General features: G+C 40.6%; 1 protein-coding gene across 4 annotated transcripts in view; it reads left to right on the plus strand.

Annotated features, from left to right (window-relative positions):
- The window catches only part of dgkzb (diacylglycerol kinase, zeta b), a 70,754-nt gene that overhangs the window by 44,560 nt on the left and 1,881 nt on the right, over window positions 1–24,313 (plus strand). For 3 of the 4 annotated variants that reach the window (XM_078167662.1, XM_078167660.1, XM_033635460.2), the window contains 20 exons: window positions 581–694; window positions 1,108–1,248; window positions 1,337–1,415; window positions 3,000–3,055; window positions 3,245–3,307; window positions 4,048–4,121; window positions 4,256–4,367; window positions 4,672–4,871; window positions 4,971–5,071; window positions 5,295–5,386; window positions 8,318–8,387; window positions 9,805–9,845; window positions 9,944–10,128; window positions 10,601–10,690; window positions 11,624–11,692; window positions 11,789–11,823; window positions 13,635–13,678; window positions 13,910–14,030; window positions 21,074–21,110; window positions 21,231–21,330. In XM_078167662.1, coding sequence (XP_078023788.1) covers window positions 581–694; window positions 1,108–1,248; window positions 1,337–1,415; window positions 3,000–3,055; window positions 3,245–3,307; window positions 4,048–4,121; window positions 4,256–4,367; window positions 4,672–4,871; window positions 4,971–5,071; window positions 5,295–5,386; window positions 8,318–8,387; window positions 9,805–9,845; window positions 9,944–10,128; window positions 10,601–10,690; window positions 11,624–11,692; window positions 11,789–11,823; window positions 13,635–13,678; window positions 13,910–14,030; window positions 21,074–21,110; window positions 21,231–21,330 — 1,824 coding nt within the window. The remainder of the gene's footprint in view (window positions 1–580; window positions 695–1,107; window positions 1,249–1,336; window positions 1,416–2,999; window positions 3,056–3,244; window positions 3,308–4,047; window positions 4,122–4,255; window positions 4,368–4,671; window positions 4,872–4,970; window positions 5,072–5,294; window positions 5,387–8,317; window positions 8,388–9,804; window positions 9,846–9,943; window positions 10,129–10,600; window positions 10,691–11,623; window positions 11,693–11,788; window positions 11,824–13,634; window positions 13,679–13,909; window positions 14,031–21,073; window positions 21,111–21,230; window positions 21,331–24,313) is intronic. The other variant, XM_078167661.1, reaches the window with a different exon arrangement.

The following is a 24,313-nucleotide window of genomic DNA, read 5'->3' on the forward strand; positions in this document are numbered from 1 at the left end:
TTCAGGGCTGGTACCTGCGGTTATTCCACAGGCTAGTTAATAACATGTTGGGCAGGAAATCCAAAGTGTGGGATCATTTTGAGAAGGTGAAGGACGAACCCAAGGTGATATGTAAACTCATCTTCATTGGTCGACTACAAACATGACGTATCATCTGAAACATGAAAGTAGCTACATGCCCATTAGCCCATAGCGTCATTAACAGGCGGCTCGCTCAGTGTGTGACGTGCACTTGTAGATAAAATATAGGCCTATATTAATGAAGGTTCATTAGTACGGTTTGTATTTCTCTGTAATGTAGCACAGTGTTAACAATGTTACTGATACTATTCTTTCTCACACCTTCAACTCAAACCACCAAAATATATCATTTAATTATTGAATTAATATCGTAAACCTGCGGGTGACTAGTCGACTAATGGCCTTAAATGATGACTGTCGGTTGACTTGGAAAATTCGTAGCCAGGGGCAGTAATAAAAATACTTCTGTACTGTATGTATAGCTGTGTGAGTTAAGCATGCCTGTGTGTGTGTGTGTGTGTGTGTGTGTGTGTGTGTGTGTGTGTGTGTGTGTGTTCAGGTGGGTTGGATCTTGTCAGTGTTGGACCAGCTGAAGCTCCGTCCTCAGCCTCCTGTGGGCATCCTCCCTCTGGGGACCGGAAACGACCTGGCCAGGACTCTCAACTGGGGAGGGGTGAGTTCCACTGGAGCTTATCTGAAGCTCTATAATGGAGTTAAACAGTCTCTCCAGGATTTCACAGCCCTTTCAATCTAAAATCCCTGATATCTTGGCAGCTTTTCTAAAGAATTGCGATTCATGTTGTGTATGGCCCCTTAATCTGCAAAGTGAGTAGTAACTGCAGCTGTCAGATAAATGTAGTGGAGTAAAAGTACAATATTTCCCCCTGAGACTGAGCGGAGTAGTAGTATAAATTGTAGGACCCTTAAAAATTAAATTTGAAAGTTGAGATCTCTGGTAAACCTGCTCAGTTACATCCAAAAACACATTTTAGAAAGTGTAGAAACCAAAAATAAAAACACCACAGAAGCATTTGAGAGGCGGTGTTGCTGATGCTGACAGAACAGATTTGATCTCTCGTCTCTCAGGGTTACACAGACGAACCGATAACAAAGATCCTCTCACACGTGGAGGACGGGAACGTCGTCCAGCTGGACCGCTGGAACCTTAACGTGGAGGCGAACCCCGAGGCCAGGCCGGAGGACCGGGACGAACATCAGACAGACAAGGTCAGTCAGAATGCCTGTCACTCACACAAGAGACCAGATTAATCAGACGTCTTTAATGATGATGATAATGATTTCTGCTGTTTCTCAGCTTCCTATTGACGTCTTCAACAACTACTTCAGTCTGGGCTTTGATGCTCACGTCACGCTGGGCTTCCATGAATCCAGAGGTCAGTCTACACACACACACACACACACACATACACACACACACACACACATCACACGTTTATTGTGACAGAGTCAGCAGCACTACATGTTGAACTAATGGGCCTTTTCCACTGTCACTTTTGGCTGCGCGTAGTCAAGCCATGCCACAGTGATTTGCATTTCCGTAATCAGTTTAAACGCGTCGTGCCACGCCAAGCTTTACCAAAAATTGACCTTTTCTGCAGTAGATCCAAACGCTGGGCTGCCCTCCCTCGAGGGTAGTGGTGATGTCTCGCCGACTGCAGCCAACCCTCAAAGACCCTGTTTTTCCCCCTCAAACAAGCCATGTGTGTTGCAAGACTCTCCTCACCTCTGTCTGCAGGAGACCAGAGAGACAGGCGTTTTAAAAGTGGCTGTGTGTTCAGCTCTAAGTACGTCTGTAGCTTCGAACTGAATCTCTGTGAATATCTGCTTTATTTTACTGTTTCATGTTCGCTATCAGCCGTATTAGAAGTTGTGTGAAGTTGCTGCTCGAAAACTCAACATTTCCTTATTTTGCTGTGAGATGTTGATGAAGAGCTGCAGACAACTTACTGCACCTCTGCAAACAGCTCACCTCCAACAGGTAAACTTCTTTTACCTGCCCTGCTGTGGAAAAACACATGCAGCAAAAATAACAGGGAACTTGAGCCGTGGATCACCCCGCTGCTTTTAAACGTCATCACCCAAGACAAGCCGCCATCACAAGTGGGTAGCCCTGTTGTGATGGAAATGCAAATTCCTGCTGCGCTTGGCTGGTGGCCCAAAGCAACCCAACCCAAGCCAAGCCAGGCCATGACTGTCGAAAAGGGATGTAAGATTATATCACTGCAGCATGTCCTGTATAACCAGAGAAAACCCACGCTGACGTGAGGAGAGCATGCAAGCTCTGCACAGAAGGGCTCCCCCACCCCTGGGTTCAAACCAGGAACACTCTTGCTGAGAGGCGACAATGCCAGCCACTGCAACACTGCACCACCATGCTGCCCATTATTATTGCGCCACTGAGACCCTAAAACCTAAGATGTGCAGATTAGGGTCTTTAGTCCCGCCCACAAATCAGTTATTTTTTCAGTCTTCAATCATTATTGTTGTCATGACACTTCAAACATGGCTGCTTGTGATTAACAGAAGGATTTACAGCAGACACACTGACATGTGTAGCATTGAGAGTGTAACCTGCTAAAAATCCACTTACCTGTAATTTTCCACCACAGAGCAGCTCAGTAAATGTGTCGTTCATCGTCCTCACTGTGTTCATGCTCCCCTCAGTGCTCCTCCTGTGTTTGTTCTATTCTTATCTACATCCTTTTCTCTGCCGCTCGCTGACCTGATTACCCGGCAGGGATCAATAAAAACGTCTCTAATTAAATTAAAATCTCATATCATGAAACTGAGAAACTGATCGATGGATGGAAATGTAAACCATTCGCAGTGTGTCCTCTCTTCTCTTTGTTTTATCCAGATAAAGTACAGTAAAGTGAGCGGGTTATTCGTCTGTGCTTCAGGTCACGTAAATGTAAAATCAGAAACAAGGTGAATGTTTGTGTTGTTTGTCTTTTCAGAGGCAAACCCTGAGAAGTTCAACAGCCGCTTCAGGAATAAGATGTTCTATGCAGGAGTAAGTGTCCTCACCACTCTGTTCTGAAACTTTCAACATGTGGAGTAAATTTGTGGGATGGTTTAGAAGTGGAAATCAAAGTGTGTAATACTTAGAATAGATTAGTCAGAAAATGACCGGAATAAACTAAACTCTGTTTACACATTAACGTGTGTGTAATGTGCATTAATTTATCTGTGTGTGTTTCAGACGGCCTTCTCAGACTTCTTGAGTGGGAGTTCGAAAGACCTCGCCAAGCACATCAAAGTGGTGGTGAGTAAAGACGGACAGAACGTTTTGAGAAAGATGTAATGCTAAATGTGACGGTTTTAAAGCAGTTTGAGTTGCTTAAATCAGTCAAAAACAAACAAACTTTAAAAACACCTCACAATAATATAGTTATCAGTAGTTTCTTAAAGTTGCTCACTTGTTATTTTTATCAAACAAACAGGAGATGATAGTGACTTTGTTGGGAATTATTTTCAGCGGCGGATTAATCCATGTTTGGCTGCTGACACCAACAGACTTCAGTCCAGAGAAAATAAAAGACTTTTTCCATCACCTTCAAATGGAAAAACAAATAAAAAAAACAGCAGCGACAATTCACAAAAGTCAATTGTTTTTTTTTCTTTTATTCTAAACTTTATAATCATTTTCTTAATAATTAATGTCCACCGAAAGTGTTGTAGTTTATTCCCCTAAACGTTATCAGCCGTCTTTCCTTCATCAGTGATTTATGAGCTAATTTCTGCTCTGTACAAACAGTCAGCTGGTCTTTAACGGGAAACATGAATTCAAACAGATTAAAATTACAAACACCCATGGAAAATTTGTTTTTTAAATGTTTTATGATACAATATTTATCGTCTCTCTGAGTAATGTAAAAATAGAAAATAGATATTGTCAGTGCTCCTGCAGCCTCAGCAGAGCACTGCTGCAGGATACACTGACTGTGAGAGTACAGTCAGTGTATATGTATGAACCCCTGAGCCTGTGTGTGTTTCCCTCCTTAGTGTGATGGCACAGACCTGACGACCAAAGTCCAGGAGCTGAAGTTACAGTGTCTGCTCTTCCTCAACATCCCCAGGTACGCTGAGCCGGAGTGTTGAAATAAAAATCTAACTGATGACATTTTATCTTTGTCCTCTTAGTTTTAATGTTAAAACATGGCAGAATCGTGCCCACATGAAAAATAATCAGCAACGTGTGTGTGTGCTGCAGGTACTGTGCCGGCACCGTGCCGTGGGGTCACCCTGGTGAACATCAGGACTTTGAACCTCAGCGTCATGACGATGGCTGCATTGAGGTCATCGGATTCACCATGACGTCTCTGGTGAGCTCCCTGCTGCTCTCCACATCAGACCACATTTAACATTTAACCGCAGTTGACCAAAGTGTTGTACAGATGAGATGAATGACACATTTCATGTTTTGTTGGCTACTGCTCATTGGTCCTCAGACAATATTGATTTGAATTTATTCCACCACACCGTCCTATATGAATACTATGATACATAATACACTACACAGTTCTATATGGTGTTGTAAATGAATCCAAAGACACCAAAAGGACACGTCAGATGAGTCATGCCAGCAGCAGCTCCACCCTTCGCTGACCTGTGGATGTTTGTGTCCAGGCCACACTGCAGGTGGGCGGTCACGGCGAGCGACTCCATCAGTGTAAAGAAGTGACCCTCACCACCTACAAGTCCATCCCCATGCAGGTGGACGGAGAGCCCTGCAAGCTGGCCCCATCCATCATCCACATCAACCTGAGGAACCAGGCCAACATGGTGCAGAAGGCCAAGAGGAGGATCTCCATGCCCCACCTCAACGAGTAAACACTGAGCATTAATCTGTCACTCTGCACCACAACACCAACCTGCAGTACTCTGTTCTTGATGTTCTTGGTGTGTGTGTGTTTGTGTGTGCGCAGTCAGCAGCCAGTTCCTGAGAAGCTTCAGATCAGAGTGAACCGGATCAGCATGGCGGCTTATGAGGCTCTGCACTACGACAAGGACCAGCTGAAGGAGGCCTGTGAGTCAGTGAAGGGTTAACTGTGGCTGGATCAATAACCTTCTGAACACAGTTAATCAATCAGTCAATCTGTCCCAGAGGACAACAGCTCTTTAATCACACAAGAAACATTTATATTTTATTTTTTAAACTTGTCTCATTACTGTTTAATGTTGGATACTACAGTCGGACTTAAAGGTTCAGGTTCGTCAGTTAGACCTTGACATGTCCTCTCTTCATGCAGCGACGCCGCTCGGAGTGATCACTGTCCCTGGAGACAGCGACCTGGAGACGTGCCGCCTGCTCATCGAGCGTCTGCACGACAACCTGGACCAGGTACAGCAGAGACACTATCAGGGCTGCTAATAATAGAAACTCCCATTATTCTTTAATGGCCAACACAAAGGGAGGGAAGGCACTCTGCAAAAAGATTTTATCTTCAGTTAGACTCCAAGTATATATTAAATAAATAAATAAATAATAATAATAATAATGAACTGTAATTATGTAGAACTTTATATTTTTAACTTCATATATATTTATTATTAATTTATTTTACTGTATATGGGAAAATGGCAAGAGAGGGATGATATACTATTTGCCAATTAATCAATTCATCATTTAGCTTTCAGATGTCAAGTCCGATGCGATTACCTCACACTGATTATTACAGTTGTTCCCAAACTTTTTATTTCATCTTTTTCTATTTGTGTATTGTATATTTATATCTGTACATCGTCACTTATAGTGTTCTAGTTTTTGTTGCCTGCTGAGGAACTATGGATGTAAATTAGCATTTTGCTAACTGCGGCGTGTTTATATCTTGTATTCTATATATACATATATATATACATACACATATATATATATATACAGTACAGGCCAAAAGTTTGGACACACCTTCTCATTCAATGCGTTTTCTTTATTTTCATGACTATTTACATTGTAGATTCTCACTGAAGGCATCAAAACTATGAATGAACACGTGGAGTTATGTACTTAACAAAAAAAGGTGAAATAACTGAAAACATGTTTTATATTCTAGTTTCTTCAAAATAGCCACCCTTTGCTCTGATTACTGCTTTGCACACTCTTGGCATTCTCTCCATGAGCTTCAAGAGGTAGTCACCTGAAATGGTTTCCACTTCACAGGTGTGCCTTATCAGGGTTAATTAGTGGAATTTCTTGCTTTATCAATGGGGTTGGGACCATCAGTTGTGTTGTGCAGAAGTCAGGTTAATACACAGCCGACAGCCCTATTGGACAACTGTTAAAATTCATATTATGGCAAGAACCAATCAGCTAACTAAAGAAAAACGAGTGGCCATCATTACTTTAAGAAATGAAGGTCAGTCAGTCCGGAAAATTGCAAAAACTTTAAATGTGTCCCCAAGTGGAGTCGCAAAAACCATCAAGCGCTACAACGAAACTGGCACACATGAGGACCAACCCAGGAAAGGAAGACCAAGAGTCACCTCTGCTTCTGAGGATAAGTTCATCCGAGTCACCAGCCTCAGAAATCGCAAGTTAACAGCAGCTCAGATCAGAGACCAGACGAATGCCACACAGAGTTCTAGCAGCAGACCCATCTCTAGAACAACTGTTAAGAGGAGACTGCGCCAATCAGGCTTTCATGGTCAAATAGCTGCTAGGAAACCACTGCTAAGGAGAGGCAACAAGCAGAAGAGATTTGTTTGGGCCAAGAAACACAAGGAATGGACATTAGACCAGTGGAAATCTGTGCTTTGGTCTGATGAGTCCAAATTTAAGATCTTTGGTTCCAACCGCCGTGTCTTTGTGAGACGCAGAAAAGGTGAATGGATGGATTCCACATGCCTGCTTCCCACTGTGAAGCATGGAGGAGGAGGTGTGATGGTGTGGGGGTGTTTTGCTGGTGACACTGTTGGGGATTTATTCAAAATTGAAGGCACACTGAACCAGCATGGCTACCACAGCATCCTGCAGCGACATGCCATCCCATCCGGTTTGCGTTTAGTTGGACGATCATTTATTTTTCAACAGGACAATGACCCCAAACACACCTCCAGGCTGTGTAAGGGCTATTTGACCAAGAAGGAGAGTGATGGAGTGCTGCAGCAGATGACCTGGCCTCCACAGTCACCGGACCTGAACCCAATCGAGATGGTTTGGGGTGAGCTGGACCGCAGAGTGAAGGCAAAGGGGCCAACAAGTGCTAAACACCTCTGGGAACTCCTTCAAGACTGTTGGAAAACCATTTCAGGTGACTACCTCTTGAAGCTCATGGAGAGAATGCCAAGAGTGTGCAAAGCAGTAATCAGAGCAAAGGGTGGCTATTTTGAAGAAACTAGAATATAAAACATGTTTTCAGTTATTTCACCTTTTTTTGTTAAGTACATAACTCCACATGTGTTCATTCATAGTTTTGATGCCTTCAGTGAGAATCTACAATGTAAATAGTCATGAAAATAAAGAAAACGCATTGAATGAGAAGGTGTGTCCAAACTTTTGGCCTGTACTGTATATATATATATATATATATATATATATATATATAATTATATTTACTTAATAGTAAATAAATACATAAATGAATAAATAAATACATTTTGAAGCCACAAAAAAAAGATCACCTAACCTGACGTAAACAGAGTTATTATTTTATAACCATTAACCATATTAGGGAAGTACAAACAGAATAACCCACCGTGAAATGTATTGAAATAACTTCATAAATGTTTATATGTGATTATCTAAAACATAACTGTATGTTCCTGCTCCTAGAGAAATGTTTGAGGTTTGACCTTGTCACGATTCTGTTGTGACTTTTGCATCAGTGTGAGCAGAGTTTATTCAGATCTACTAAAACTGAGGTTTGGGAGTATTTATAAGCATAGAGGTTTTCTATCTGTGATAAAAGAACAGTGAACTCAGTCCTCCAGAGTTCAGTGTCACATTGACTGAAGTATAATATAACTGACATTAAAGGTTGTAGTGAGGTGCTGGTCACTGGAAGAAGACTTGAAAGTAGGGAAAGGTGCCAGAGAAGCCTCTGAAGGACCTTAAATTGTATTCTGTAAGATATAAGGAAGAGGCCTTCAGTGAGCAGGTCTGTAAAACAGATCAGTGTCTGTGTCTGACTTTGATTGTTGATGTTAAAGAAGCCTGAGCTCCAAAACATCCCCGGAGTAAAAGAGAAATGCATATGGAGTGCGACACATGTTTTCCCTCTGTCACATGGACTGACAGAGTTAACATGCTTCTTCTTCTTCCTGTCTTCTTCATCAGGACTGTGACGTGATGAAGGGCGAGTGTCTGTCTTCACAGAAGTTGTCCACGAAGTGGTGTTTCCTCGACTGTAAGTTCAAACCAACTCTCATAGCATGTTTCAAATTGCATTCTTCTGTACTAAACACTTAATAGTTTGAGTGCACAAGTGTGTTCACACTGCATAGTATGGGAAAATGCAGTGTACAACTGGTGCACTCAGACCAGTCCAGAAGTTGAGTGTGGAGTGATGGACACTCAACAGCTTCATCTTTGTGACGTAGCAAACTTCTCAACTTTTGATATGGTTGCTGGGACTACAAGGAGCTTGTTAGTTATACATGTTTTATACACTAAGCACCAATGCTGTTACCGAATAGAAGCTGTCAGATATGTTGAGTCTGTAATGATTTGGTACCACGAACAATGATGTGAGCGCTAGCTAGCTAACTTGCTCCTAGCTACAGCAGCACATTTTAATCAGTATTGACGTTGTGGCGTAAGTTTGTTTTATGTGTGGGCGGAGATAGCGGTCAAACGTTGGCGATAATGCTCCACCATCTGTTTGCAAGTCGTCGTTTAAAAAGAAGATGAAGAAGAAGAATAGGTGGTTAAAAAAAGGCTGTCATCACTTCCAGTAAGTGCAAACTGGCAGTGCACAATTTAACCCTTTAAAACCTGGAGCGACGTCACTTCTTTTGCTGCTTTCAGACACCCCAAAATCACAAATAGCAATAAAAATTAAATTAAATGTAGAAAATTATTTTTAGAAAATGAGGAAAAATGAAAAAGCTAGGGAAAAACTATTTGTTATTATTATGAGATTTAGAATTATGGTACAGAATTACTGTAATTTTTAAGCACTCTTTTTCAATTAATTCTCTTGTTTTTCTGTCTTGTTTTTCCCAGCAATATCTTTAATTTTAATTTTTAAATCCCTTATAAGAGCAGGGGAGCAACTGTGTTCTCGTCCAGAAGAATCTCGTAAGCACAGATATTATTGTCCAACAACAAAATAAAGACTTCCTTTACAGACATCAGACATTTTAGAAATAACAAAATACCAACAACACTAATAATAATAAATTAAACATAATAAAATAACCAATTAAAGAAAAAAAAGAGGGTTCCAAAGAGGGTTCCCATATTGTCATATTCATGTTTTATTATTTATACCTTCTTTCATTTATTTTTTTTATTTTATTTTCATTTTCCTTTTGGCTAATTTTCTCATTTTAATCATTTCTTGCAAATGTTCTGGGGTCATTTCTTCTTTGGTTGCTCACTGCCTTCTTCCTGTGTTTTTGAAAGAAATCTAGCCAATGTGCTCTCAGGGTTCAAAGGGTTAAGATAACGCTACACTGTTGAAATTAGTGCATTACACAAGAAGTGTGTAGTGTACATAGTGGACTACATTGAAGTGTCTTAACAGAAGTATGCAATTTGAGACACACTCTCAGCTTTTCACCGCCACAATGAGAACCTGACCCCTGCTCTTTGACTTCCAGGTACGACTGCAGATCGCTTCTACAGGATTGACCGAGCTCAGGTGTGAACTGAACATCCAGACAATAAAAAACAAAGATAAAGGGAACATTATTTGTTATTCTCAACTCATTTCATTAACATTTGTGTGACGTGCTCCAGGAACACCTCAACTATGTGACGGAGATCTCTCAGGAGGAGCTGTACATCCTGGACCCGGAGATGGTCTCCAAGGAGACGGTGGGCACCTCCCCCGGAATGCCTGACCTGGTGGACTCTGAGGAGCACCAGGACCAGCAGAGACAGTTCGCCTTCCCCTGCTCCCCGACCTCCTCGACCACACCGAGGTGAGAGGCAGGACACTGCTGGATGATTTCACATCAGAGTTATATATAAACAATTATCACAAGAAGTATTCAGATATAATAAGAACGTGCATGAGGAGAATATAAAACTGAATGTGAGCAGAGCGCCTCCTGCTGAATGAAGGTGGTCCTGCAGCAGTTATTGGAGCATCATGATGACCGGCTCAGAGGCTGAGTGAATGAGAATGAGCCTGAGCGGCAGCTGGTGTTTATTATCTGACATGAAATGAGCTCCTGCTGCTGTTTGAAGTGTCGTTTCCATGGAGCTGCTGATCTGAACCTTTGTCCCCGCGTGGCTTCAGTTTCCTGGGTCACTGAGACACCTGAACGTTGCTGCCTCATTTACTGAGAGAGTTTAGAGTCAGAAAATAGAAATCAGTCCTAAAACACAGGAACAAAAACCACCTCTCTGTCTGTCTGTCTGTCTGTCTGTCTGTCTGTCTGTGTGTTTCAGGGTGAGAGAGTTTCAGAGGAAGAGGATTTCAAGTGACAGTTCGGTGGCTGACGCTTTGTCCCAAAGCTCCTCTAAGACTGCCCTCTGCAGGTAGGGACAGACAAACACACACATCAGGTTTATTGCCAAGAAGGCAAGAAGGTTTTCATGTGTCTCTGGCAGGAAACATAACGTCTGATCCATCTCATCAGCTTTTGTCATCACACAGAAGATTTAGAGTTCGACAGGTTCGATTGAACAGATTGAGGAACTCATTTGTCAACCTACCAAATCAAAGTCTGGCTTCTAAAGCCCCGTCCCCACCAAAACTTTAGACATGGTACCCAGACCCTAGCATTTCCCCTGCAAACAGTCCTCTTAAATGTGGGCGGGGGTTGTTGTCACTCACTGCTGAGTGCACGCCAGCATTTTCAGAACAAAATAGAACAGTCTGCAGTGAGAGTCTCTCTCCATGGGATATTTAAATATAGCAGCTTTGTGCATTTAGTCCTTCTCAGGCAAGCTCAGGGGTTTAGTGTTGCTGTAGCCCACAGGAACAAGGCTCTACAGCGCTTTCTTTTTCCCTCTGAGTGAGGATCAGAACATATTTTGTCACATAACCCGGCCGAAACATGGGGAGGGTACGAAATGGTGAATCTGAAGTTAAGTGCTGTACTTGTACTTTCCAGCACCGTGAGATTTTCATGTCATATAGATGATAAATAATTGAATTATTTCACACAAACGGGACTAAAAGAACTTTGTTTGTTGTATTATTATGTCATCAGTGTCATCATGAGCACATTTATATATTTATACATACATATAGTATATATATGTATAAATACCAAACAGCTGACTGTTTGATGGATATTTGTGCAACTTTTTGTTTTACACAAGTTGACACTCTGAGCTCTGTTTGTCTGTCAGCTTTAAATACTTCATGGTACCACACACAGTGTTACTGCTGGTACCATGAACTGAAGCAGCTTCTGAACGTGTCTTCTGTCCATCTTGTCCTCACTGTGTCTCTGTGATCTGAAGGAGAGGGGCAAAGATCATCAATGTCCATCGCTCCAACACAACGCTCGCTGATTTCAGACCCATCATTAGGTACGACGGCATCGCTGTAAGTTTGTGTTTGTTTTAGTGATTATCTCCTCCATGTTCACATCTAATATTTTATTTATCTGTCTTATCCTCTCACAGTCCTTCCAGTGCTACCTCACACAATCCTGAAAAAGGTAAAAGTTTCTCATGATGTTTCTCCACAAGTAACAGATGCAACTCTAACACTGTATACACACTGATACTTGCTACATATGATATAATGTGTTTTTTAAATGTGGATGCATTAATGGCTACGTTAAAAAAACATTTTGAAGAAGTTAATACAAAAACAAAACCAAGAAAGAAAATAAAAATACATGCTGACATACAGTCAGACCAAGAAAACTGAGAAGGGGGAAAATTAGAAAATAGAATGATAAATAATAAGTGACTATAATGTAAATCTGCGCACAGACAGTCACAGTCCAAAAATGTCCAATTTTAGCACTTTAGAAAAGATCACCACAAATAAATTCTACATAGAGGAACACATTTGCCTCAGGAACCCATAACTTCCGCGTATATAGATTTTCCGCCATTTTGAATTTTTTGAAAAACACTTCAAATCAATCTCTTCCTAGGAAGTTTGAGCGATCTGCATGAAACTGGGTGAACATAATCTAGGGACCAATATCTAAAGTTCCCTCTTGGCAAAAGTTGGAAAACTTACTAAAACTGAGCTTCTATAAGGCAATGAATATTGCGGAGGGCGTGGCTCATCACATAAAGGTGTATAACATCTCAAGGGTTTCACCCATCACCACGCAACTTTGTAGGCATATGAGCACACATAATCTGAGGGGACCCCTCCATTATTGACCCCATCAAACAAAATGGGGGCGCTAGAGAGCTCATTTCTTATCTAGGCCTAACCGCGATATCCATTTTTACTAAACTTGGTAGATATGTAGAACAGGACGCCTCAAGGTGACTGGAGAAATTTAACTCTAATTGGCAACTGGGTGGCGCTATAACAACAGAAAAATGCTTAAAAATGGCTAAAATGCGACCGATCGCTGTGGCTCCCCCTGTGGACCAATGTTTTGGGGTTTGTTTGTTTTTTCTAATGTTTGGTATGACTAAGTCATGGTATGGTATGCTGTACATAATCACGGAAACTGTCAGTGTGTCATTCTGTCAGTCAGTCATTCTGTCTGTTCCACGTTTTTCTACTCACTGATGTGGTCAATCTATGTGAAACTGCACATAGGCATTAAGGATTGGCATAGGTAGAAGGTGACAAAGCTACCAATGGGTATGGACTAGTAATGTATAATCGTAGTTATATAATCATGTATTATTATATTTGGAAAGGATAAGATGTGACAGGCTCCAACAGTTCAATAAAACTTGCAACCACAAATCTAGTACAGCAGTTCAAACCTAAGCACACACTGCACAACACCTGAGATGACTGAAGAGTGATGAGTCTCTGTGGGTGGAGGGAGGTGGGAGGAATGGTGTGGGTATGGGAGGGTGGACCTGTGATTATGGGGATAATGGTCAGCCTGTTACTGGTCTCCTTTTTATTATTTTTTTGTTGATGTAATTTTTATTTTTTAGTACCTTATTTAATCTTACCTTTGTGCCTATTACAACATTTGAACTCAGGGTACCATGCACACTGTAATGATCAGGAAAATGAGCCTTAAATGTAGATGTGGACTCCAACTGCTCTATAAAAGATATTCAGATACAATTATTTGAATAAATAATCCTAGAAGTAAAAATCACTGTAATTGAAGTGCTAACAGCTCATAAACATTTCCAACCTACAACAACATGAAGACGTGTTTGTTTTTAGAGATCAGAAACCAAAAACATGTCAGTGTCAGTGTCCAGAGGATCCAGCTCTTTCCTCTCTGCTGTGATGGTTTGATTTAACGTGTCTGAGCTGCTCGTTCACTGTAACAGTCAGTTTTTAATGATTTTATCTGCTTTTTAGATGCAGAGTTGATCAACTGCATCAAGACTGAAGACCTGAACAGAGTGAGTCTGCTCTTCATGGAGAGTTTCAACACTTTACACCTCTTTAACATAGATCTTAGAAAACATCAAAGTTTTGTTAAAATCTTAATTGATTTGTTCTCCTGAACATTTTTTACTTCCCTAGATGCTCTCTTTGATTCTGGCGGCTGGACTGAAGTGTTAAAGCATTACCCCACCTTTATTTAACTGCACCTGGTGACTGAAGTGTCTCACTGTGTTGTTGTTGTGCAGCTGACAGAGCTCCACCAGCAGGGGGCGGACATCCTGCTGCAGGACGCAGCTGGCTGCACGCTGCTGCATCACGCTGTGAAGGCCGGCAGCAAAGACATCCTCAAGTACCTCATCGACCACGGTGAGACAAGAATGCACAGCACGCACACACACACCCACACTTAACACACGTTGCATACTGTACATACTGTACATGTTTGTACAGAGGCTTTCAACAGGATGATAATTCAAAGTGCTGCACAGAAACATAAAAGGCGTTAAGATATAAAGATGTGTTGGAATGTCAGGGTGAAAGTTTTGGGAAGATTTCTGCTAGAAAAACACATGATATTTAGTGACAAATTTTGCCCACATCTGCAGTTATCGCTGTGATTGTCCTCAGGAAAAGTACTGTTAAAGAAATAAAATCAGAATCAATCACACGAGAGCAGTGATTTTTGATTAAAAATGTTTATTTTCACGGGATGCAACAACCAGATGTGCAGTACTAGTCTGTTCTTTTCTCACCCAGTGCCCTGCATGGTCAAACACTACGTACACATTTTAGTCAGCATGCACATGCAAAAGAAAGGTCATGTATGGATAAACACATCCGCAATATATTTTCTTTTTATCTAAGTAACTGCAAGCGTGGGACAGTGTTGCACTTGAGAGTACCACTTCTGCTTTAACTGTATTTGAGAACAGCTGTCTGTCTGCACACCTGTTGACAGCCTTTTTTGGTCTGGAAATGTAAAGGAAGCGGTGCCATCAACAGCAGGTTTTACAAACGAGTCACCAGGGACAGGATGAATGCCCTTTTATTGGCTCATACTGTAAAAAGAAGTTGATCTTTTGTCACATTACACTTACGTAAAATCAAGATGAGTGTCTCTTTAAAATCTTTCTGACTGTGAGCAACAAATCCATCACACAGAAATGTCTTTACAAGAATATGATTGATGTGCCTATAAGATGTAACCTGTCACACGTGTCAGTGAAAAACCTGCTCCTCTGTAAGTATTTCATTCCACATGTGAGCCTGTTCTTCTTTTTGCGTGGAAATATCAATAAAAAAGAAGCAGGACATAAAAGAAACAAAACATAAAAGACACATTTTTAAGAAGAGAAATAAAAATAGGATCTATAAAATAATCTAAAATGAAATAAAACAGCTAAACGAGCATGAACAACTACCCATAAGAAAATAAAGTAAAAAGACATTTAATCACTGTTCTGTCACATAATTCCTCTGATCAAATTTGTTCTTGATGTCAGTTCAGATCTGTTTGACTTTAAGATACAGAACATTTCTAGAAAAATACCTGAAACAAAAGTTTGTTGTTCTTGTGAATTAAAGTCTCAAAGTATTTCTTATTCTTTTCAGATCAGTTTCAGATTCTGATGGTTTAATGTTTGTTGAAAAATGAGACAAAATCCAGGGAAGTCTATTCAAGTGTCACTTTCATCCTCTTTATCTGAACTCCCTCAGTTCAGATTTACTGAGCCTGCACTGCTGTTCAGCACTGTGTCTGTTGTGATGTCACCACTAGGGGGCGCCAGCAGCAGCAGCAGCAGCAGCAGCACATAGCTCTGTGATTTCAGAGTCCATAAATACGTTATACGTTATATTACATGTCACAGTGCTTATAAAAAGTTTTCACCTTATCTGAAGTGTTTAATATTTTATTGTTTCTCAACACAGAATCAAAACTGATTTATGTGACTCTTTTTTGACTCTCATCAACAGATCAACACTTTTTCACTTTAGCATTTAGGATTTTTTTTCTGTCAATCAGTATTTAAAAAAAGCCATATTAAACCTCCTCTAAAATGATAAAAGAAGGGAACATTCATTCAAGACAGTTTAATTAGGATAACTGTGAGCTGGCTGTTAACAGAGTTTAATGTTACTGGAAAACTGTCACTGAGTTTGGTTCTTGTCTGGAGTCTGCTGACAAAGACTTTCCCACGATGCACCTGTGTGTTAACAATGTAATAATGGTAGTTAGGTAGTTTTGAGCGGTTGCAGACGTCAGCAGCAGTTAAAGTCAGATTCTTGTGTGACAGACATGGTGTGACTGCAGCTCTGTGTCTGAATGTGAAGCATGTTAAACTTCCAGCAGCAGGTGAACATATAGGCTCCTTAATAAGCAGCTCAGAGGAGGAGTGATCGATGAGTTTGAACCAAATGACTCCGCTGTGACACGTCACCTCTCTGTGCACGCACACTGTCACTGTTTTTTATGATTGACAATCCCAATTCCTAAAAAGCTTGGACGCCATGTAAAGCATAAGTAATAACAGAGTACAATAATTTGTGACTCTTTTTCGACATATTTTCAGTTGACTACAACACAATAGACAAGATATTTAACATCCAAACTGATTAACTTGATTGTTTTTTGTAAAAAGCGTTCAAAGTTACCACTGCGCTCTGACCCTCGTGGTGCGTAGTCCAAATTAATATCCAGAAAGAACAAAAATAGTTTCGGACGGCCTCGGCCAGACGGCCAAAAGCGCTTTGTCCTTAAAAATGCTTGAAAGACTTCATTAAAAACTTTTTATCTGCTGACGGACATATCTGTGTGCGATCCTCAAACTATTTTTGTTCTTTTTGTAAAAAGCGCTTGTTCTGAATTTGATATCTGCAGCATGTTCCTAAAAAGTTGGCACAGGGGCAACAAAAGACTGGGAAGGTTGCTGACAGCTCAAAAAACACCTGAAACATTTCACAGGTTAATTGGTAACAGATTTTTTAGAATTGGGGTTGTGTTTACTGATATTTCAGGTAAAAAAAAAAAAGAGTATTTATTCAAACACTTTAGTGAAAACAAAAAGTATAAACACAGAGTATAAACTTCAGTGTGGAACATCATTATCTCCTCTGTGAACACTCTGTACTGTCTGAGCAGAGAGAAGAAAACATCATGTCACCTGCTGTCTGTTCAAAACATGTCACATAACTGGTCTGCACATACTTTAAACCTTTAAAGTACCTTATATAAGACACTTGTGCACATATAAACACACACACACACACACACACACAGACTGATACGATATTAAACATACATCATCATTCAATTTCTTTCTCGTTCTATATTCTGTGTTATTTTTTATGCCTCCGCGCCACCAACAGCCGTGGCAGGAGATTTTATGTTTAGCTCAAGAACAACTTGAGGAAATATCTTCAAATTTGGCACAAACGTCCACTTGGACTTACAAATGAACTGATTATACACCGTTCAGTCATAGTATTAAAACCACTTACAGATGAATTGAATAACATCGATCATGTCATAACAATGCAGTGTTCTGCTGAGAAACCTCAGGTCCTGGCATTCATGTGGATGCCACCTGACGCGCTCCCCCCACCTAAACACATGGTAATGGCGCTCTCTAATGACATTGCCCCCCCAGAAGGACAATGTATAATGCTATGCCGCAAAAATTGCCCAGGAGAGGCCTGAAGACCTTGACAAAGAAGCCCTTTTTAAATAGGAATTGTGCAGATTTGCAGGAAAGCCCAATCAGTCTTCGTCCAGCATTGGCAGTATAAAAAAAAAAAAAAATCGGGGAGTGTGGCAAAATGCCGCCTGCCTACTTTTGTTTATACAGAATGTGCCTTTTTCAGGGCAATGGGGGCGTGAGCAAGTAACAAAACGTGTAGCTCAGCATGTGACGTAAACAGTGACGTGGGAGGGAAGCCGCGGCTGGTCAGTCCTTCGGCTATTCTCTCATAAGTCGGCCCGTTCCTCACCGTCCCTGTCATCTGACGGTTAATGGCCTCTTCGTTTGCGAGGACAAGGAGGGCGCGCAATTCCTTGTCTGCCCAGTTGCTCATCTTTACAGTGTCTGTCAGGTTTGTGTTTCCCTCTTGCTACTAGCTGCTCGCTAATTCTGCTATCAGCTGTTTCCTGTTTATCCACCGCCAGTGGGTCGCACGTGCGGCGTCATCAACAGCTCCTCCCACAAGTCTTCTCCTCCTGTGGCGGAAGGCCACCTCGGTCTGTTTAAACCAAAAGGTTCCGCTAATATGTCTACCCTACGAAGCGGAAAATTAGGCACCTCGGATCAACTCGCCAATCCGGCTCTGTGTGTCTAAACGCTCGCAGCTTGCCTGCAAAACGGCCCAACATTCACTGAAAATCTGGCAGTGTAAAAGGGGCTATAGATTAAGGTGTCGACCTGGCCTCCAGATTCCCCAGATCCCAATTTAATCAAGCATTTATAGGATATGCCGCTACCCCACTTCACAACCCACAGGACACAGAGGATCCACCGTCAATGCCCAGGTGCCAGTCACCCCAGGACACCCCCAGAGGTCCCCTGTCCATGCCTCAACAGGTCAGAGCTAAATCCAATCCAAGGAGGCCCCACCATGGATCAGCAGTACCTCTGTGGTACCAGCATGTCCCACGGATGCTCAATCTTATTGGGATCCGGGGAATCTGGAGGCCAGGTCATCGACCTTAGTTCCTTGTCACGTTCCCTGGGTCATTCCCGAGCAGTTTTTATGGTGTGGCGCATCGGCCTGCTGGGGAAGCCACTGCCATTGGAGAGCGCCATTGCCATGAGGAAGAGTACTTGGTCTGTGACTGTGTTTGGTTGGATGGAGTGTCAGGTGGCATCCACATGAATGCCAGGACCAGAGTTTTCCCAGCAGAACATTGCAGTGGGACAAGATGATCAATGTTACTCGTTTCACCAGCCAGTGATATTAATGTTTTGGCTGATCGATGTATTTGTGTGGTTAATGGTTAAAGGTCACTGTGATTTTTTTTGTGTGTGTCTTTTTTGAATCACATTAACAAAAAACACTTTCTCACTTTGACTTTGACATGTTTTTCTGATCATCAGTGTAAAAAATAGCATTAAATTCACTTTAAAAAGATAAAACAAGGCAGTACTTTTTATAGATACCAGAGTTAGAAGTACGAATAACCATCATTTTACTTTGGATAATTGTGAGCTGATTTTGTATAGTGTGGTGAAATAAGCATGAAAGTTAAATAAAGTGTGTTAAAAGAGTTACAGGACTAAAAATGTGGCAAACCATCACTGAGTTTGGTTCTTGTCTGGAGTCTGCTGACAGACTTTCCCACAGTGCACCTGCGTGTTAACGATGTAATAATGACAGTCAGGTAGTTTTGAGCGGTTGCAGACGTCAGCAGCAGTTAAAGTCAGATCCTTGTGTAACAGACATAGTGTGACTGCAGCTCTGTGTCTGAATGTGAAACATGTTAAGCTTCCAGCAGCAGGTGACACACAACAGGCTTAAGTTTAAACTTAATGACTGGTGTGACACGTCACCTCTCTGTGCACGCACACTGTCACTGGAGGAAATGGTTTTTTGTTTTTGTTTTTGTTTTTTTTAATTTTATTTTGTGATTTTATTGTGTATCACATTTTTTAATTGAAAAAAATAGGTATACGTCAACAATAATTTATTGATTAATTTAAATGCTGAAGTACAAAACCTCAAACACAGAGTATAAACTTCAGTGTGGAACATCATTATCTCCTCTGTGAACACTCTGTACTGTCTGAGCAGAGAGAAGAAAATGTCATGTCACCTGCTGTCTGCTCAAAACATGTCACATAACTGGTCTGCACATACTTTAAACCTTTAAACTACCTTATATAAGACACTTGAATACAAATATTAACACACACGTTACCTTAGAATGAGCCATTTATAACTACATAGGGAGCGGGTCCTCATCTAAAGAGACTGCCACGTTGCACTGCTATGTCTTTACAGTAGCCCAGAATGGACAAACCAAGCACTGGCTCTAAAAGGGACATTTGCGTTTTTGCACTTGCCACCGTAGTTAGAAGTCCATCCTCAAACAGAGCATCAGAAAAACACTGTTTTTTTAACCCAAAAGTGTTTTATTCAGTGTTTCTACCAGATAAAATCACATGGTCTGTTTATTTTGGAGAGGAAGCGACCTCTGTAGAAAATTTAGCTCCCTGTAAAAACCTCATGAACATGTGCATCTCAAGTTGTCAGAGAAAAAAGTTTAGCACACATTAGTAGTTGCTAGACTAGCAGTTTGTCTCCGACATGCCAAACAGCTTTGGAGAAACACTTATTTGTAACCTGAAAAATCATCTAGGGTCTCATTTATAAACATTGTGTGCACACAAAACGAGGCCTGAAAGAGGCGTACTCCATTTCCCACGCAAAAGTTTTGCTCTTTAAAAGCAGATTTGAGACTTGGAGAAACTTTGACTCCATGCTTGCGAACATTTCGGAGATGGGAAATTAGCGACATACATGATAAGGTGAAAGCTTGATTGTAGAAATTGTTTAATATTTTTTGGCGCATAACATTTTTGGCCTTTGTGCGTACGTACATTTGTAGTCTGGATCCTACGCAGTGTTTTATAAATGAGACCCCTGGTCAGTTTGTTTATATCCTCTATATATTTCCTTGCTAGCTTGGGAGAAGTCGTGAACAACAAAAAGAAAATCAAGCACGCTAGACTCTTTGTTACTCATTGTCGTTCACGATCCGAGCCTACGCTGTACGATGCTGCGTCAGGTTATAATTGAATATATATATAATATTATATAATATATAATATATAATTGAACCTGGCATAAATCTTACACTGGACTTTTAACCTCCATTTATAATTTTAATCGTTTTCTGTAGTGTGTATATGTGTAGAGGAATAATATTAGTTATATATGTTTTGTTTACTTTATACAGTAACTAAGTGAAATTAACAAGAAGTGAAAAAGGATTCTTATAATCCAACTTGTACTTTCTTTGTTCAGAATGCTGACACTTTTGTCTTTTATAGGCCTTTAGATGGTAATTCCATCTCTTGATATTTTTCTTTTTCTAAATTTTCATTGTCAGTTTTATCCCAAACTATTTTTCTCCAGAAGGGAAAACATTGTATCATCTGCATACAAAACAAATGGCAACATTTTATTCATCTCACAAATATCATGAATGTATAATATTATTCCTTTAGACGGGTTGTAAAGAAACAGGGTTTTTCAGAGACACACGTGATGGGTTACATCTTATATATTATGTAGTGCATTTATTCCAGTGTTTTACGTATTGATCATGTCGCTGTCTGGAGATAAAGGTGATTTTCTCTGTACAGTTTATTAATGAATAATTTTTCTAAACACATTTTATTTCTTTTTATATTCAGTGCCGACATCTCATCTGGACATAACTGAGAGAGAGACGTGAGTTTCTGTTTTTCATCTAATGTTTTGTTTTTATTATTTCTTCTCCGCCACATGAAAACTGAACATTTGAAACTGCGTTAATTGTTTTGTGTGTTATTGATTTTCATGTTGTTTCAGAGGCGAGACGGCGCTCCATAAAGCTGCCTCCTCCTGTCAGAGGAGCATCTGTCACTACCTGGTGGAAGCCGGGGCGTCGCTCATGAAGACAGACCTGCAGGTAAACCAACACTCAACCTGTAACACACACTCCCCTAAAATACACACTCACATATTCACACTGTGAGGAAGACATTCGACCAGTCGGACGTTCAAAACTTCTCGCTTCTCTACAACATATATATGAACGATGACGGAAACAAAAAGTTTGTAGAGAAGTTGAATCCATCCAGAGAGTCAATAATAAACACAGACGTACATTTAATAAATTGTTTCAGTTAATGATAACTTAATGAAGCCTGATAGTAGCTTCATGCTAACTCTGGGTAAAGTTATTAAATACAATATAAAAGGATCACGCTTTCTGCTTTTTATTTTCCATCGTTTGAGCTTTGGTTCGAGCTCTTTGCATTACGTCATCTTGTTGTGTCCTCTTTAATGTCACCTACAGGAGAATAAGGGCCACTAACTGTTGAAGTTCCCGCAACCGTAGTGGAGGAAATTTTTTTTTTAAAAATTTTGTTGCTTTTTTTACATTTGAAAGAAATCCTGACTAGCGACAATGCTAGCATGTTAAGCAGGTATAATGTTAATTAGCTAATGCTAGCATGCTAATGTTATCAGTAAACACAGAGTGCAGCTGAAGGGAACGTTATTAGTTAAGCAGGTATGTGGTCACATTTTGTTCATTCTTTGATGTTGATTTAATGTTTCTATACAGCACTCTGCTGCGTTTATTACTGCACTTTGCTGTGTTACTTTACAGTACTTTGATTGTTTTTTTTACTATTATAGTACTCTGCTGCATTTCATTAGGCCCCGATCACACAGAAAGCGTTTTGCAGGTTGCAAAACAGGAGATGCACCACACTGCCTTTTTAAAAAAAATTTAAATCCCTCTAGTAAATACAAACACTTGCTGCGCCTACTTGTTGTTGTCAGGCAACCCCCCCTGACATGTAGTTAATCTACCTTTTTTTTTCACAGTAACTAGAATATAGTTCCTAAAATGTTGAGGCAGAGGGTACTTGCTGTAGCTCTGGTTGAGGGTGAGAGGCTGTCAGTAAATAGTTTGTTGGGCACAGGGGGACGGAGATCTGCGTGGGTACATGAGACCCTAAAAAAGAGGGTGGATCACAGGGAGTACCACCAGTTGTTGTCGTGACCACCACAGAAGGCCCGCCTCTCAAATTATCTGATTGGACAACGGGGAAAAAAGAGATGACGTGAGACGCTTTTCCGAGTTGAAGTTTTTGCTATTCGAGGAGTTCAGAGCGCTCCGGCAAAAACACCAGGCACCTAGAGCGCAGAAATGCAAGGTGCATTACTACGCAAAAAAACGCAAGCACAAAGCTTCATTGTCATTAAAAAACAAATACAAAAAGCCACCTCCAGCTGCTAGAACACATCCTCTGTTATCGGGCCTAACTGCGCTGTGCTGCATTTCTTTCATAGTTCTGCTTTGTTTCTTTACTAAATGTGTGTTTCTTTACTGCGCTCTGTTGCGTTTGTTGCGTTAACAATAACCCTAACTTCAACGGAAAGATTTAAATGTTACAGTTGTGAAATAACAGTCGTAAATTTGTCTGGATAAAAACTCCATTACTAATTAAAGGCAAAAACCGAAAGAATCTTTCACTCTTTGTCTATGACATGAGAACATATTATTATTGATTATAGTGTGATACCAGTCAAACACTCCTCTGACCGACCCTCAGCAGTGGCGGCTTCCTGCTGTACGCGGCGGCCCTGCGAGGCGTTCTCAGGCACAGTGACGGCCACCAGCCTGAGCTGTCCCACCAACACTCTTAAAGGATCTCCAGCAGTATTTGACCCACTTCTCTAAAGTGATTAATGTTGTGTGTCATTGAGAAACGGAGCGCCGCAGGATCCCCGGCCTCGCTCCGACATACACAAAGGCCGCGGCTCACCGTTGCCATGGTGAAGCTAGTGGTAACAGGAAGCAGCCCATAATCTGAGTTTTTTCCTTCTTCTTCTCCTCTCCAGCAAATGAAAAGAGTTCATGTGTTACTTAGTGTGTAAACTGTTGGTGTGAAGCCGAGATTCTCTGGAGGGTTCCAGAGGAGAGGCTTCTTAATGTTCCTCTTTAATTCTCACACAGTCTATCAATCTGTCTCTTTATCTATCAGTCTATTGATCTGTCTGTCTGTTGATCTTTCTATTTCTCAGTCTGTTGATACCTGCTGTAGTACAGAGTAACTTTAAAGATGAATTGCCTTTTTAATGTTTTCCTTTGATCTGATTTGATGAATACAAAACAACATTTAACATGATGATGAAGACTCTCTGTCATCCAGATCATGGTAGTCTTAAGTGCTATATCATAGTCAACTGGACTTAAGTTTCTTGAAGACGTTTCACCTCTCATCTAAGAGGCTTCTTCAGTTCAGGACTGAAAGAGCGTAAAGAAACTTCAAGAAACTCAACAAGTCCAGTTGCCTGAGATAAAGCTCTTAAGACAACATTCAACCAAACCTGATTTTTTTCCCCGAGGACCAATAAAGTATTTCTGATTTAACTGCGCTCCTTTCCTGCATTACTAATCTGCATTTCTTAACTGCACTCTTCTGCTTTCTTTTCAGCATTTCATTTTTGCTTTTCTTATCTGTTTCTTTACTGCAGTTATTTCTGTTTCTTAACTGCAGTTCTTTTCTACCTTCCTTTCTGCATTTCTTAACGTTTCTTTTTGGTTTCTTTACTGCGTTTTTTTTGTTGAACTTTACAGTTTATTTACTGCGTTCCTTTACTGAACTTTACTGCGTTTCTTTACTACATATTTTTTTTACTGCGTTTCTTTACTACATGTTTTTTACTGCGTTTCTTTACTACGCTTTTTTTAAATTGAACTTTACTGTTTGTTTACTGCGTTTCTTTACTGCATATTTTTTACTGCGTTTCTTTACTGAACTTTACTGCATTTCTTTACTGCGTTTTTTACTCAATTGTGTTTCTTTACTGCATTTCTTCACTGAACTTTACTGTATTTCTTTACTGCGTTTTTTTAATTGAACTTTACTGTTTAT

Source organism: Epinephelus lanceolatus, chromosome 5 (genome assembly GCF_041903045.1).
Source record: "Epinephelus lanceolatus isolate andai-2023 chromosome 5, ASM4190304v1, whole genome shotgun sequence".
NCBI lineage: Eukaryota > Metazoa > Chordata > Actinopteri > Perciformes > Serranidae > Epinephelus > Epinephelus lanceolatus.